Raw genomic sequence first — 17555 nt, forward strand, 5'->3', positions numbered from 1 at the left:
AGAGGGAAGTATGTGCATTTATTCTGGAGGTAGGGGAATGGTCATGGACCTGTCTTAACCTGGTTCTGTGGTCCAGTAGGTCACTAGCGTGAGAGTCCAGGTCCAATAAGTCAAGAGAGCCCTCATTATTGGACACATCTGCTCTGTGGGCCTTCTCTGACTTGGGGCTACCTTGAAGAGACCAGAATAGTTATGGTTTAAATGGCTGTAAGTGGGGCTATTAAAAATCGGCATTTTTTCCCCTCCTGTGTATCAGTAAATGTTTGCTAAAGTCTATGAAGGATTTACTGCAAAGCATATGATATGTAAAGAAAAAGGAGATCCTAGTCTTACATATGTGATACATCTAGATTTGGTGGTAGCAATATTTGGGGGTACTTCTAGGGCTGTGGTCCTCATGCTTAGCACTGCTGGTTGGGCAGGGCCCTGTTTGGTCTGCCCCTGGCTGCTATTCTCAGACACTGGTGGCACTTTCACCTCCAGCTGTACATCCGAAAACATCTCCAGATATAGTCACATGTCCCCTGGGGGGCAAATTCATACTCACCCTGCCCCTATTCCTCCACCCGCAGCTGAGATCCTCCATCTAGAGCATTAATCCCATCCTGACAGCAACGATTAAAGAACAATGTTTAAAGAAAATGATTCAAATTTGACTGTAACCTAACTATTTAATTTTTATATGAACTTAGTTTTTAAAAAAATCTGAAAATTAATTTATGAAAATAAATAGGCATTTTAAGAAGCAAAACATTCGGCAGCAAAAAAAAAAAAAAAAGCTCAAGTTCAAAACGACAAGATCATGAACCTTAAAAATGTCAGATTCCCTCAGTCGAGGTGAATACTATGCTTATACTGATACATATGGTTTCTTATGTAGCCCTTATTTCAAGGAAAGAGTTATATCTTCTAAAAATGGCTCAATATCTTAACAGTAGTCCTACACCATCCATTTGTGGTAGACTTAAAGTGTTAATTATGGATATATTTAAAGTATTTTGTAACTTCTTATTGCCACAGGACTTTCAATGTATTTGGAATTAGTTGTATTTCCTCACATTGCCGACGTTGGAGATGCTCATGGCAGGTTATTTACCTCATATCACATGTATAATTTAAAATTATAAAGTTACTTTATTATGATTTCTGCTCAACATCTCAAAGGAATATTGTCTTTAGCCAAACCGATTAATGTCTTGTACAAAAGAAAAGAGCCATAGAGATAAATCTCTAACTTCTCCATTAGTTTCATTCTCTCGCCCAGTACCAAATCTGCTCAATGGGGGCTGGCTTGCTTCAGTTTCAACTAAGAAATTCATACACGTATGGTATCCCCACAAATATGAGCTGCTTATTTTACTCCTCCCTTCCCGGGGTTATTTCTAGCCTCGCTGTTGACATTTGTTGTTTCATGATCTTGGGCAATTTCATCATTGATGAAATAAATGGGATGGAAGATCTTTAAATTCCTTTCTTGCTCATAAATTCTGAGGGTATTTGGGGAGGACACATACAGGTGGATGCTAAAAATCTGTTCCTCAAAAGCTATCTCCAGGGAAGAGTGTGTGAAATTAGTGGGTGAACATATATTTTAAAATTTTAAAAGTTACACTAGAGCTTTTATGAATTTCCATGTACATATAAATAAATGTGCCAGTTAATCAAGTTAGTTTAAATGTCTCTAAAAGTACCTTTAGAGTACTGAATGTTTATCTCAAATGCAACAAGAGCAGCTCCTGGGTACAATATTTTCACCATAGAATGCTTGATGCTAGCAATGATGGTGATAATCATAACTAAACTACTCTGATTCCTTCAGCTGGGCACTGATCTCAAAAAAATGCTTCTTTTCTCAGACAAATGCAAAATAAAATAAGCACCTGATGCACCAGCCACTTACTGGCACTGGAATTCTGGAGAAAACAGGGAGACCAGCAAGGAAGAGCTTCCAAAGGAAGAAGGAGGAGTAGCTGGGGTCTGCTGGGAGGCTCCAGGGTGGCCGAGAGGGCGCCCTGCTGCACACGCACGTGGGAGAACATCCTTGGGGGTCAAAAACGGGGAAGGGGCAGGAAAAGGAGAACAACCTACTGGGAAGAGGCAATACTTCATCTTTGCTGAGAAAATGTTCCATTCTTAAACACTTAAAAAAAAAAAAAAAAGGAAGAGAAAGAGTGGGAGGAGAATGGAAGACAGCACACGGACCGTGACTTCTTACTCAGACTGAAGGTATCCAGAGGATGAAGTCATTCACGACATGTGACTCATGGCTGGTAAACTAGTGGTGGTGAGGTAGGCTCACCTGCCAAACTTGACTTCTTCCTTGATTCTGTAAGTGGTAGTCACTCCCTTGTCCAGACTGACTAATGAGCTACAGACTAAGAGAAGTCAGCAGAAGAAAAAACACCCTCAAAAGCCTGGACAGTTGACCTCCTTCTGTAAAACTAGAAAGTCAAATGTAAATGGGCCACACGACTGGGATCTGGTAGACATTGGAGCCCGACATGCTGACACCAAACAGCAGAGAACCTTCCCCAAGTGCACTCCTGGTGCGGGCCTTGTCCTCAAGGACAGGTGCTGGGGAGGCTCTCAGAAACCTATACCATCCCTTAGCTGTAGGAACCTGAGACTTAAATTCTACAGTCACACTGAAAATAGAAAGGTCACCTTCAAAAAAGGACCCGCTTGCATGGCAGACCTCTTCTGTCATGCCCGCTGCTCCCCTCAGCAGTGTATTTCATCAGTCTGCTTGTTCTGTTCCCCACTCTGTCTCTGGTGAATCTTCTCACCCTCCCGCAAATCTGGCCTGTACCCTGGTTTTTATATAAATAAATAAATAAAATATTTTTTTAAAAAAGGACCCACAACGTTATGTGCATCTCATCCTTAATCACCATGGTGACAGCCAAAGTTAAGGATTGAGTTAGGTTTGATCTAACCATTCAATTTTTCTATCCTTTGAAACTAGAAGGGATCATCTCTCTCTATTTTTGCTCCCACTTAATGATCATGCAAAATGTTCCTTATTTGCATAACATACTTACAATACACTAAAGTATAATTTCTGAAGATCAGATGACTTGACTTGTGTTTATGACATGCCAAAATCATCTGCTGACATAAGAATAAAATGTAATTATCAAAATGGTTGAATTATCCAGGTGATGAGCAGTAAGTATCCCTGTTACTTTATCTTCTCAAGTAATATGCAATCAGAACTAGAAATATTACTATTAGCTTTACTAACAGATGTGCTCTAATATTCTGCTGTGTAGAATAATCTTAAAGTTAAAAGATTTTATTAATGATAATCAGTACATATGAAGAGAAAGCTATCATCACTCATAACTTACTTAAAATTTTTCTTAGCATCTTTTTCCAGTTTAATTTGTATCTTTAACAACTTTATGACATCAAGGTCTTATTAACTGATTAGTTTTTCAAAGATAAAGAAAGAGGACCTCCCTGGTGGTGGAGGGATTAAAGTCAGCACCATCAAGCTATCGCCAGCCACTGCAGCAAGAGTTCGCTTCTCGGCCAGGGAGTTGAGCCACGTGGCACAGCAGACTTCTCCTTTCTTGCCTGCTGCTCCCCTCAGCAGTGTATTTCAGTAAATTCGCCTGTTTTGGTCCCCACTCTGCCTCTGGTGAATCCTCTCACCCCCTGCACCTCTGGTCTATACCACAGTTCTTGTTGCACAAATAAATGAAATAAATCTTTAAAAAAAAAAAAAGAATCAGCAACAAAAGCAGAAAGATTTCATACACATGACATTTTCTTCATAGAAATTTAACAGTTCTACACAATAAACATATCCTTTCCTTCCTGAACAGAGAATATGTAGATCTGTGTGTCCAAGAGAAAGACAGTACCACATCAGCATGTGTGGCGAGCAGAACCCTGCATTTATGTCCATATAGAGATGTATAAATACACCAGTCAGACAGATGAGGAATTTTCAAGTTTGGAGAAACAACAGGAGAGGGAAAGTTTTCTCACATATATGTCCAGCTTGGTGCAACTTAGTCAAGAACTGAAGCAACTACTCTTTTCATTAAAAGAAAGAATAGTACACCGTTAATATTGAGAACATCATTATAATCTGCCCTCTGGCTCTATGGATCCTCCAAGCCCAGATTCAACCAACCCTGGATTGAAAATATTTCCCTATGAACTATGAGGTCCATCACGGGGGCATGTGTGTGGATGTGATCAGACTTTCTTTCTTGTGAGTATCCCTTAAAGAGCTCAGGACAACAACTGTTTACACAGCACTCACCATGTACTCTAAGTAACCTGGAGACGATCTAAGTACAGGCGGGTCCTGTACAGATCACACCCAATACTGTGCTATTTTACAGGAGTGACTGGAGTGCTGGGGAGTCTCCTGTCTGCAGAAGTCCTGGATTCATCCCCTGAGGGTGCCAAGGGAGGATACATAAGATACATAGTGATTCACAGCACATGATGATACATGTGATTTTCAAGCCTCCATGAACATGAACTTCTACTTTTAAACACCTCTCATTAGGAATGTGTAGTGGCATCCCACAGTGCCTCCATTTTATAAAAAGCAATGAACTTGAGCTCAGCAGTCATCCCGCCATAACGGAAAGAGTGGCTAGTGTTTGCGTGAGGGAAGCAGAGGTCATGTCCTGGAGGACGGGCTTTGTGCCCTGGACAAGGATCCCAAGTGGTGATCCCTGCCAGCCACAGGTAAGCCTGTCTTTGGAGGCCTCCCAAACTTCTCACAACGAAAGTGTTCTTAAAAAGGACTTGGATGGAGAAAAGACATACAAAACAATCAAAAGCACAAGGCAAAGGGTCAGACTTAGGTGCAGGGGTTGCTGGGATGAACGACTTTCAGCTCTTTGGTCAGTGACTTAGTTAATGGGGATCCATGTCTAAGTAGTTCAGTAAACTTCACAAACCCCACTGAACCAAAATAGTTCAGGAATTCTATCTATGGATGGGTTAAATGTTGACTCCCTGTCATATTGGAAATCTTTCTGTAAGTTTATCTGGCTCCATTGAGAGAAACCCATATAAAACCCCACTCAAAGGCTCTTGAAGTTGAGGAGCTAACAGTAGTTAGATCCTGCAGCTATAGCCTGCACGTGTCTTCACAAAGAACCCGACAGTAAATATACTGGGATTTGCAGGACACGGCTGTGGGAGCCACCAGGGACAGTCTGCAAATAATAGCTGTGGCTTTGCCCAGAGACCCTGTGTTTACAAAAAGTGGCAGAAGGGTTGGTTTTGGTCCATGAGTCCTATAGTTAGCCAACCTGTGGTGTAGAATATCTTTCCTTTGAAAAATACTGATTCCATACTTTTTAGTCTGAAATGCTCATGGTGCATAGGATTCATCCAATCAAAAGGGCTTTGTCATTTTTTTTTTCCTTAGAGGAAAAGTGCATGTGCCCCCAAAGCTGTATCAGTTTGGACTCTACAAATTGGGTGTGGTGATGACCTACCTTAGACCAGCTCAAAATGTACCACTGTCACACCATGTGTGTTCCCCTGTGTTAAGTGGGCGAAGGAAGACTGATAGGTAATGCACACTTATGATGTAAAAATGAATTCGATCCTTTAGGCAAATAAATCAGACTTAACCTTAATTTCAGAATAGTTTGTTATTTTCAATTACCATACGCATGCAATCAGTAAAACAACATTTATGTAAAAACTACAATTGTCCAGTTGTCCCCCTTCTCCAAAATCTGTGTTGTGTGGTTTCAGTTACTGGCAGTAAACATGGCCTGACAACATTATGTACAGTAAGATTTGACAGCACCAGCACAGCACGTGCCTTTCATTACAGGGTGCTGTTACCATTTTTCTATTATTCAGTTATTGATGTTAACTTCTTATTGTGCCTAATTTATAAGTCAAACTTCATCACAAGTATGTCTGTACACACAGGAAACGCACAGTGTGTGTGGGAAGTTCCCTCACTGTCCGAGGTTCCAGGTGGCCAGTGGGAGGTCTTGGAACATGGCCCCGTGGAGAAGGCGGGACTACTGTATCTTATAAATTCTTACTGATATCTAACAGACTTCCTGGCTTTCCTGTCAGTGAAGTTTTACTGAAACATGAGGTGACCTTTTATTTGCTCATTTAAAAATATCCACTAAACACTGGATTGGCAGGTAGGTACTGCTGAGCTAAGTGAACAACACAGTCTAATATCAGGGAATGAAATTCTCAGTCTGGCAAAGAATCTCTTTAGAAAATATCAGTTAATTGTGACAAAACATTATTATAATTCTCTGACTGATTTAATATGAAAACTAATTTTCCAGTCTCAAGAAATGCTGTAAGAATTAAGTATCAGATATCTTATCAAGTATTACATTGGATGGCTCTAGTTCATTTCCACATGTACTTCTCTTTTAAAAAAAAATGTTTATTTATGTACACAAGAGCTGGGGTACAGGCCAGAGATATGGGGGGGGGGTGAGAGGATTCACCAGAGAGAGAGTGAGGAACAGAACAGGCAGATTGACCGAAGTACACTGCTGAGGGGAGTAGCAGGAGAGTCAGGAGAGGTCTGCTGCGCCATGTGGGTTGCTCTCTGGCCGGCCAGGGATCGAACTTGTGCTCAGAGACTGCAGATTGCTTCATAGTGCAGTGCTTACCCTCTTGCGCCACCAGAGAGGCCCCTTCACATGTACTTCTATAAATTTTTCTTTGATTATATAAATGAATTATCATTGATTTAACATGTTTAATTAAACAAAGTGGTGTCTGCTACAAGGTCAGGTATGTAACAAACACTTAAGCAAAGACACAGATGCAGAGCTAAGGGAGGGGACACTTGGGGCAGTTGTGAAGGAAGAGTTTAAGGAGAGAGCTGGGAGGGAGGAACCTTCCACATTCCCCTTTGACCCTCCTCCACGGTTCTCTTCTCTTTTAAATAAAAAGGAACAAGAGTGGGGAAGGACAGATATGGACTTTTATGGTGAACCTGACACAGTATAGACACATGCTGATTCTCAATGAAGAACATCTGGAATTTACACACTGTTACAATGCACTGCTATTTCACTAAAAAAGATTTTTTTAAAGAAATGTTACTTTTTTTTTTTTAATGACAACTCTTTTATTTATTTATTTTTTTAAGATTTATTTATTTATTTATACAAGCATTGGGTACAGTCAAAAGCGCAGAAGGGTGAGAGAATTCACCAGAGCCAGAGCGGGGAGCAGAGCAGGCAGAAGGTCCGAAGTACACTGCTGAGGGGAGCAGCAGACAGCAGGAGAGGTCTGCGCACCATGTGGGACCCTCCTCCGGTGGCTGGGGAGCAGCCGGGGATTGAACCTGTGCGGCAGAGACTGCGGTCAGCTTTGCAACCTAGCGCTCAACCACTGAGCCACCGGGGAGGCCCAAGAAATGTTACTTTTGAAATTAGAAATTTTTAAGGAAAAAAGTGATTAACATGGACAAAGAAAAAAAAAAAAAAAGCATGCAAACCCGGGATCTATTTTGTGTGTGTAAGGAGTGGTTATATTTAATTTTACCTTTTAATTCTATTAAGAATATTTTTTCCTATCCTGGGCCTCCATGGTGGTGCAGGTGGTTGAGCGCAGTGCTGTGAAGCTGTCCACAGCCTCTGCAGTGCTGGTTCAATTCCCGCCAGCCTCGGAGCAACCCACTTGGTGAGCAGACCTCTCCTGTCATGCCCGCTGCTCCCCTCAGCACTGTATTTCGTCAGTCTGCCTGTTCTGTTCCCCGCTCTATCTATGGTGAATCCTCTCACCCTCCCGCACATCTGGCCTGTACTCCTGCTCTTGTATTAATAAAAAACAAAGAAAATAATCTTTTCCTATCCTAACCTGACCCAAGACAAGTGAATTTTTTTTTTCAAATGGAAGAGATGAGGGGGGAGCATAGAGACCAAACAATGTTGTAACCATACGTGAGTGGCCAAAGGGGTGGTAGGGTTCATCACCTCCTGAACCGGCTCCTAAGCGCCCATCACACCCAGCACAGGGGGCAAGGACAGCTGAGATGCTCTTTTCCTTTTCCCTTGACTAAAGAAACCAGAACCACAAAATTAATTAAAGCAATGTTTCTGGCTGCTTGTTAATTTGTTTTCCTTTTGGGCAACAGAGATGACAGGCTGAGTTCCTAGGCTTTAACAGCCCATCGTGGGAGTTTTAAACTTACGCAATTATAAAATAAAAATGTATGGCTAAAGATACCTTTGTAAACCTGTCACTTTAATCTTTCCCCATGGCTTGTTGGTTTAATTATGTGGCTATACAGTCACATAAAAGTTCACTTAAAAAAATTATGAGCATTGCTAGTTGTTGGGCATAAAACAACTCAGAAGGCTGGACTTCTTGTTTATTCTCAAGCTAAAAGGCTAAGTGATCGTGAAATTAATACAAGTTCCTAGAATTCAATTGTGTGATTCTGAATTGGAAAAGTGTGCATGTTTAGTAAAAACTTCTCATGCTCCAGTAAATCAGAAGTAATGATGACAGTACACATTTTCTTCCTTACAAGCTAGTATTTGATAGTGCATGTCTTAGCAGTCTTGATTACAACACGAAAAAGCAACAAGTTAATGCAAACAATATGGTTTTCTGCGGGAGGGGAAAGGAATAAGATGATCCTAAATATAAGAATTGATATTTCAAATATTTTAAAAAATATTCTCAAAGCACAGTAATTTCTGGGTATCTGCTTAAATGCAATGCAAAGAAAGAATATTGAATGGCCAAGTGAGTCAAGTGAGACGATGTGAAGAGTGACTTTCAGAAACAAACACTGGTTTGCTGCTCATGCTCTTACATTCATATGGAAACTATAAAGATACTGAGCTTGAAAACATGCTTTATACGATATAGCAAGGAAAATGGTCAAACTGGAACACTTGGTATTTTTTTGTTGTTGTTGACTAAAAGACCTAACAAATGTAGTAATTAACTGAAGCTGGATTTGTATTTCTTCATTTACTGTTTTTGACGTTCACAACAGTTAAAAATAGATGGAAAAGTTCCCAGTCTACATGGCACATTTGCAGAGTGCATATCCAGCTTTTTGGTTGCTGTTAAATCTGAAGGTCTCTTTTCCATTAATAGTTTTACTAACCTCGTCTAGGGCTTTCATGATTGAAGAGAATGCCGTTCACTGCAAAGAGATTATATGCCTCACGGAAGTTCACCACAATCCAGTAGGCATAGAGCTTGGCTGCCCCTGTTGAAATAATTTTTTAAAAGCAAATGAAGTTTGTTATGAAAGACAGTGCTTTTCATGCATCTTATAAACAAGTAACAAACTGCAGAAGTCAATTTAAATATCGAGATAGAAAAAAATGCAATGAAAGTCAAAGACAAAATAAAGGCTCCTTTGACAGTTAATCTTGTGCACAGAGGTTACTGGAAAGTAAATCTACAGTTCTTTCTTTGAAATCTAATGGACCCAACAGTAGCATGTACAATATATCAAACTGACCTTTCTTAGGTCTTAGTTACTCTTTCTTAGGTTTAAGGAATCAGTGAAAAATATGGAATCTTAATATTGTGTTATTTTGAAATTTATCTCGGAAGCCTTTTAAGGATACTTTTCATAAACCTGCTTTGTTTTGATTTTTAAGGGTTTAAGCTCAGGAAAACTTTGATTGGGAGAGTAAAATACATAAAACCTTGCCACTTCAGCACAGTCTCACATCAGCAGGTTAAAAAAAAAAAAGTGGTATAGGGTCTGCTCTTTCTTTTTTTTTCTTTCTTTTTTTTTTTTTTTAAGATTTATTTATTTATGCTCTTCCTTTTAAAGTGCTCTGGAGGAAGGGCTGGATGACCAGGGATTGGTGAACGGAGGTGGCAACTTCGCCCTGAGGCAATGGCAGCAAATCCTAGCAGCTAGCAATGTAGAAAGGTATGCTTCTCAACGAGTCTGGTCACTTCAGTCTATGTTGATGTTCACTTCAAACCTAAACGACTTCAGCCACGAGACACGAACAGAATCAAAGCAGAAACCCACGTGCACAGCCCATGCCCACGGGGCACACAGGCAAAGAGCATACGTACCATAAGGGGACCGAGGATAAAAAGGAGTAGTCTCTTTCTGGGGTATTTCTTGCACTTTCCCATAAAGCTCACTGGTGGAGGCTTGGTAGAACTTCACAGAGTTGATAAGGCCACAGGTCTTGACTGCATCCAGAAGCCGCAAAGTGCCAACTCCATCCACATCTGCAGTGTATTCAGCCAGGTCAAATGAAATCTGCAACAGTAGGTAAAGACATCACTGTGTTAATGGGGAACAGCAACAAAGAGGTTGACAGGAGTAACCAAGACTTTTTACAATTTCACACTTTTTGAGATGTTATGTCTGGGAGGAAATAGTATTTTCTCGTAGAGAATGAGAGTGTGGATGACATCTATTTCTAACATCAAGTGGCTGGAAAATTCCTCCAGAAACACCTATAATCTAAGCTAGCATGAAGGCTACTATAACCACACGTGTTACCTCCAAATTCTAGAAGCCTCTAGAAGAGTGCTTCCCAAAGTGTAACTCACTGCCCCTGCTCCTAGGAATCATCTAGGGTTTTCCTTAACAATTCAGTCTAAACCCCTCTCAGTAGGGGGGACCTAGAAAATCCACATTTTTAATGAGTTCCAGGTGCTTTTTATGCAGTTTGAGAAATAAGCTTTAGGACAGACTTGATTTTAAAAATGATAGTGTAATGCTATATTTTTAATGAAGATATAAGAATGACTGTTGGGCCTCCTTGGTGGCACAGGGGTTAAAGTTTCAGCACTATCAAGCTATTGCCATCCACTGTGGCATGAGTTCGATCCCCGGCCAGGGGGCCGACCCACATGACTCAGCATACCTCTCCAGTCTCGCCTGCTGCTCCCCTCAGCAGGGTATTTCAGTAGATCCACCTGCTCTGCTCACCACTCTGTCCCTGATGAATCCTCTCACCCCCACACCTCTGGCCCACACCCCAGTTCTTGTATGTATAAATTAAAAAAATCTTAAAAAAAAAGAGTGACTCTTAAGTATAGTAAACATATATGAAGTCTATTAATTATGAGATGGTGAATACAGCAAGATGGTAATGCATACTGAACTGAGTGATTTGTAAGAACAGGAGGTAATAATAATAATCATCATCATCTAATATTCAAATTTTGTAAGAGAATATGGCGGAAGGTCTTAGTCACTTATTTGCTCACAGGTCAAACACAGCAGTGCAAATCAAACAAGGTTCCCTGCTGCCTGGTGAGTGATCTTAACCTTCACCTGGTAAAATCTTTTTTAGGGTGAGTGAGATTGTTGGCCCTCATGATCATCCAGTGCTGAGTTTCCCCTGAGTGGCCTTGTCTGCACACAGATCTCCAGGGAACTTGGGCAACTGCTCCTTAGGGCCCTCTGACCACCAGGTAACTCAGGTCATGTGGGCCTTTGAGTAGGGATCAAAGACCCATGCCACTTGGGTCATCAGCCACATGATGAAATAGCAAAACAGGATGTGTCAGCCACAATCTTTCAAAGACAAGAAAGCAAAATGGGGGAGGGGTGGCTATTTTATTCTCTTCAAATCACATAATGTAATAAAACTTACATAGTGTAAAATTTGCTCTTTCAAAGTTTATGATTCAGTGGTTGCAGTAGTCACAGCATTTTGCAATCACCACCACCATCATATCTGGAACATTTCATCACCCCCAAAAGAATATCTGTACCCATTAGCCATAATTTCCTATCTCCCCATCTCCATCCTGACAGCCATGAATCTGCTTTCTGTTTCTCTGCACCTACTTATACTGGCATTTCATGGACTCAGATTACAGGTGGTCTTTTATAGTCACACACCATATTTTCATTTCTCTTGGATATACATGTAGGAGAAGAGCCATTTTCTAACACTATGTTTAACATTTTGAAGAACTGCCAGACTGTTTTCTAAAGTGGTTACACCATTTCACATTCTCACCTGCAGTGACTGGGGATTTCAATTTCTTTACAAACTATACTACACTTTTTGTGACCTGTCTTTCTGATTATAGACATTCTAGTGGGTGTGATGTGTTATCTCACTGTGGCTTTTTAAGAATTAAGATGTAATTGCCATAAAACACTATTTTCAGGTGTACACATGACAATTGGATAGATGCCTATAATACAAAGTGGTCGATCACCACAATAAGTCTAGTTAATCACATTAAGTCTAGTTAACCTCTACCAGCACGTAGTTAGAACTTTTTTCTTATGAGGAGAACTTTTAAGATCCCCCTAAGCAGTTTCTAAATAGACAATATTATAATGAAGTACATTATATTCCCATGATTTCTTTTGTAAGTTTAAGTTTGTACCTTTTGATATCCTTCACCCATACTCAACAACCAGCCTCTAGCAATTGATAACATACACTATTTGTCTTTCTCTGTCTGACTTATCACACTTAGCATAATGCCCTCTAGGTTCAACCATGTTGGCAAATATGGTTGTGTTTCCTTTTTTATGTGACTGGATAATATTCCAGAGTATGTATAGATTACGCATACACACAGAGAGAGAGAGAGAGAGAGAGAGAGAGACAGAGAGAGAGAGAGACAGAGAGAGAGAGAGAGAGAGAGAGAGAGAGAGAGAGAGAGAGAGAGAGAGAGAGAGAGAGAAAGAGAGAGTTTCCATGTCTTGGCTATTGTAAATAATATGGCAATAAACATGGGGTAAGCATAAATCATTTTGAGTCAGTGTTTTCATTTCCTTTGGCCAAATACACAGAAGTGGAATTGTTGGCTTATATGGTTGTTCTATTTTTAATCTTTTGAGAAATCACCATGCTGTTTCACAGTAGCTGTACCAATTTACGTTCCCACAAACAAAACTGCGAGGTCTCCTTGTCTCCACATCCTCACCAACACTTGGTATTTCTTGTCTATTTGATGACAGCTGTTCTGACAGGTATGAAATCATATCTCATTGTGGTTTTTATTTGCATTTCCCTGATGATTTGCGACTCTGAGCACATTTTCATTTATCCGCTGTTGGCCATTTCTGTGTCTTCTCTGGGAAAATGTCTATTCAGATCCCCTACCCATTTTTTAATTGGCTATTCGGTTTTCTGTCACTGAGTTGTAAGAGTTCTCTATATTATTTGGATAGTAATCTCCTCTCAGATTTATGATTTGCAAATATTTCTACCGTTCCATAGGTATGGTGTCTTTCCACTTTGTCAATGGTGTCCATTGCTGCACAGAAGCTTTTCAGCTTCATGGAATCCCAATGATTTGTTTTGGCTTCCACTGCCTTTGCTTTTGGTGGCAAAATGAAAAATCAGTGCAAAGATGAGACTGATGCTGAGGAGTTTATTGTCTGTGTTTTATTCTAGTTTCATGGCGTTAGGCTTTAGTTTGCTCCATTTTGAGTTAATGTTATGTATGGTGTGAGAGAGTGATGTCTGACCAGTTTTCTGAGCACCATTAATTGAAGAAATTTTCTTTTCCCACTGTATGTCCTTATCTGCTTTGTCATAAATTAATTCACCACATATGTATGGGTTTATTTTTGGGGTTCTCTATTATGTTCTATTGATCTGTGTCTGTTTTTATGCTAGTACTATATTATTTTGATTTTAACAGCTTCGTAACATAGTTTGAAATTTGGGGATGTGATGCCTCTAGCTTTGTTCTTTCTCAAAGTGCTCAAGATTACTTTGTCAGTGTGGGGAGCTTTTGCATTGACAATTGATATCGACAAATAACTTTGCAATTCCATATGAATTTCTTATTGTGGTTTCTTATTATGATGATTAATGATGCTGAGCATCTTTTCATGTACTTATTTGCCATTTGTATATCTTATTTAGAGTTATGTTTATTCAGATCCTTTGCTCTTTCGAAGAAGAAAAATAGCATATGGTTTCACTTATAGGAGGTATATAAGGAAACCATGCAAGGGGTAGGGGGATATAAAGACAAAATTAGCAAGCAAACTATAAATTGGAGACATACTGCAGGGGAGGGGGAGGCAGAGGGATCAAAACAGGGGAGAAGGGCCTCCCTCTCTTCGCTGGGCTGCGAAGCTGCCTGCAGCCTCTGCAGTGCTGGTTCCATCCCCGGCTGCTGGCGAGGGTCCCACATGGTGCACAGACCTCTCCTGCCATGACCGCTGCTCCCCTCAGCAGTGTATTTCGTCAGTCTGCCTGTTCTGCTCCCCGCACTGGCTCTGGTAAATTCTCTCACCCTCCTGCGCTTCTGACTGTGCTTGTATAAATAAATAAATCTTTAAAAAAAAAAAAAAAACAGGGGTGAGAAGAGCACAAGAGACTATGGTGATGGTTCACGGGTGACCTGGTAGAGGGAATTTTATGGAGATAATACCTGAGAGGAGAAATCAAGACTTGTACAAAACTGAACAACAATGTAAATATATATATATATAATATATACATATATATATATACATACAATTTATTTTTAATAATTAAAAAACAGATCCTTTGTCCCTTTTGAGGTTGGATCACTCATCTTCCCATTATTGACTTAAAAATGTTCTTTACTGAAATACATTGCTGAGGGGAGCAGTGGGCAAGTCAGAAGAGGTCTCCTGTGCCATGTGGGTTGCTCTCTGGCTGGCCGGGGGATGGAGCTGCAGTGGCTGCGGATTGCTTCATAGGTTGTGTCTTAACCCCTTGCACCACCAGGGAGGCACCATAACTTGTAATTTTCTCCCATTGTGAGAGCTGTCTTTTCACTTTCTTTTCCCCTCAGCTTTGTTAAGATATAACAGACATTTAGGACTGTTTACGTCTAAGGTATACAAATAGTTCAATGTCTTACTGGTGTCCTTTTGAAGCCAAGAAGTCTAGTTCACTTAATTTGTCTTTTGTTGCTCGTGCTTTTGGTGTCATATCTTAGAATGACTTGTTTAACCCAGAGCATGAAGACTTACTCCTATGTTTTATTTATTATACCTGATGTCTATTAATCAGTTTCAGTTAATTTTTATGTTTAGTGTGAACTGAGTAAATACAAAAACTACATAAGAGCACCAGGTATTAATGTGATACTGGAGTTGTAAACATTAATCAAACAGTGAATAATTAAATTAACTTTGGAAATCTACTTTATACATCTTACAAACTTTAATATTCTGAATATTTTCACCACATATATGCAAAATTATCTCCAAACTTTCTGCTGGCAGAGTACTGGCACAAATGTGAATAGGGGGATTAATTAAATAAGGAGTATTTAACCAAGAGCTTTTAAATATTAAAACAAGGGATTAAAAATATTTGTTGATAATAATCCAGAGATGACTAAGGGATTTAATGCCTGTTGCTAGTCACACTCAGGTTATGGTAATTTGGGGTGATCTCCATACAGACAAAATAATTAAGAGTTACTTCAGTTGTGAAACAGCTAACATCTATAGTCTTCATTATTATTATGAAGTATTTATACTTTCCTCACACCTGGATCTTTGTATCTCTTTATCTGGTTGTTGAGTCATATCCTTTAATATCTTTCTAACACATCAGTAATCTAGTGAGTATATGGGTTTCCTGAGTCCTGTGAGCCACACTAGCAAATCATTTGAACCCGAGAAGGAGGTCGTGGGAATATCTCATCTATAGTCAACTGGTCAGAGCAGAGGTGACCACCTGAACTTGTGATTGGCATCTGAAGTGCAAGGAGGGATTCCTGGGAAATTCCAACCTGTAGTATCTGAAGTAGAGGGTGGTCTTGTGGAACTGAGCCCTTACCTGTGGCAGAATGGAGTTTACTATAGGGTGCACAGCTGCTGTCCAAGATTGCTTATTGGTGGCGGGGAAGAGAACCTCCTACATTGTAAATGACGATCAGGTTACTGACAGATTGGTTTCCCTCAATGCTTCCCTCCATTTCTCCTGACTTACTCCCTCTTAGAAAACTAGCACACTATAAATCAATTTTAGAGGAATAACACAGAAAAAAATACCGATGCCATGGGGAAATGTACAGAAGACACACTTAAATAAGTAACCCCTCACAAGAAACCTAGATAATCTGTGAAAATATTTTATCGAAAGACCAGGCAAGAGAACCTTAAAAAACAAGGACTGTGTGATGGGCTGGCCAGCAAAATAGGGGAAAGTGGAGGAAAGAGAAATTCATCAAACAGAAATAAAATCATAATAATGCTCATGGAAGAACAAGGTGAGGTTCAAGGATGCAAAGGCAATAAAAAGTGCAAGCAGATATAGAGAAGGCCACAGGGAGATGGGAGCAGGAGAAGATGGGGGTCTGGAACACTCTCCCCTCAATGTGCGGGGGAAGACACAGGAAAGAAGCTGCAGTTCTCAAACTGTTACCTGACGCAGGAAGGCATGAACAGTGGTAAATGCTGAGCTGTTCCAGATCTAAGAAACAAACTACAATGCAGACAGATGACTCAGATTGATGGCCGCTCAAGAACCAATGAGTGAAAGGGACTACCTGCACTGCAATGAGAATGTCTGCAGATGACTATGAGGTATCGTGATGTACTCTAGCATGAATGTAATTTACTAAGCAATCTATGAGAAGATGACAGTCACCTTGGAGCCCAACTCAAATCACCAGTTGAATGACATTTCCAGTGCGAAAGTTCTAGTCAAGTGTGTATGGTCCTTGTCAAAATGGATGACTAGTTAGGCATGTCTTGGCAGAAAACAAAGGCAGCTTTATGAGAATTCAAATTGCTTCACAGTAAGTGAAAGGAGACAAAGACAAATACTGTGTGATGTCATATGTAGACTCTAAACAACAAGAAAACCAAACATCTAAACAAACAAAACATTGAGTGCGAGGATACAGATAGCAGATTGGTGGTCGCTGGTGTCAGAGAGCTGGTAGGTGTCCAAAATAGGTGAAGGCAGGTAAACAGCACACAAACTTCCAGCTGCAAAATAAGTAAATCCTGAGAATGTGATGTACAGTATGTTGGCTACAGCTAATAGCACTGTGTGTTTTGCTGTGCAGTACAGCATTCAGATTTTATAGGACAACAAAATCACACAAACAGGGTATCTGTCATTTTATTTTGTACTTTGCCCATGATGGCACCTGCTGCTGTAGGTCGATGCCTGTTTCCCTGAGACCTGTGCATGGATGTAGGAAGGTAGGGACAGTGAGGAAGGAGGAGGGAATAGGATGGCCTTACCCACAACGCTATAGGCAAACAGAAAAGAGAGTCAAGGAAACTGATTCCAAAACAAAGGCTGAAAATAACAAGTTGAAGTTTAGTGAAAAAAGTACAAAGAACTACAACTTGAGAGTGTTCAGAGGCAGAAAAGTGCTAATTCATTATGAGTCATTAAAAGATGTGTGTGTGGGAGGTGGTAAGTAAGAAACAAGTAGAAAGTGATGGTAAATTATTGGTAATGATTACTTAAAATGCTAAAACTCTAGTCCTTACTTTGTTCGTAATCAACAGGCAAAGAAAGCAGCCTCTGTGTCTTTGTTCTTCTCCTAAAGTCCTTTCCAGCTCTTACTCTTCCATGTGACTGAGCAGCCACACAAATTTCCAACAAACATCAATTTCACTGATGTGAAGATCAGCAGAAAGAAGC

General features: G+C 40.2%; 1 protein-coding gene across 1 annotated transcript in view; it reads right to left on the reverse strand.

Moving 5' to 3' along the window:
• GMDS (GDP-mannose 4,6-dehydratase) overlaps positions 1–17555 on the reverse strand; it is a gene marked incomplete at its 3' end in the record, with an annotated part of 554110 nt that overhangs the window by 312203 nt on the left and 224352 nt on the right. Inside the window, exons 5-6 of the mRNA XM_084228918.1 lie at positions 10039–10231; positions 9101–9205 (exon numbers count right to left, since the gene is read on the reverse strand). Of these exons, the coding sequence (XP_084085044.1) occupies positions 9101–9205; positions 10039–10231 (298 nt within the window). The remainder of the gene's footprint in view (positions 1–9100; positions 9206–10038; positions 10232–17555) is intronic.

Source organism: Talpa europaea (assembly GCF_964194135.1).
Source record: "Talpa europaea genome assembly, chromosome: 2".
In the NCBI taxonomy this organism is placed as follows: domain Eukaryota; kingdom Metazoa; phylum Chordata; class Mammalia; order Eulipotyphla; family Talpidae; genus Talpa; species Talpa europaea.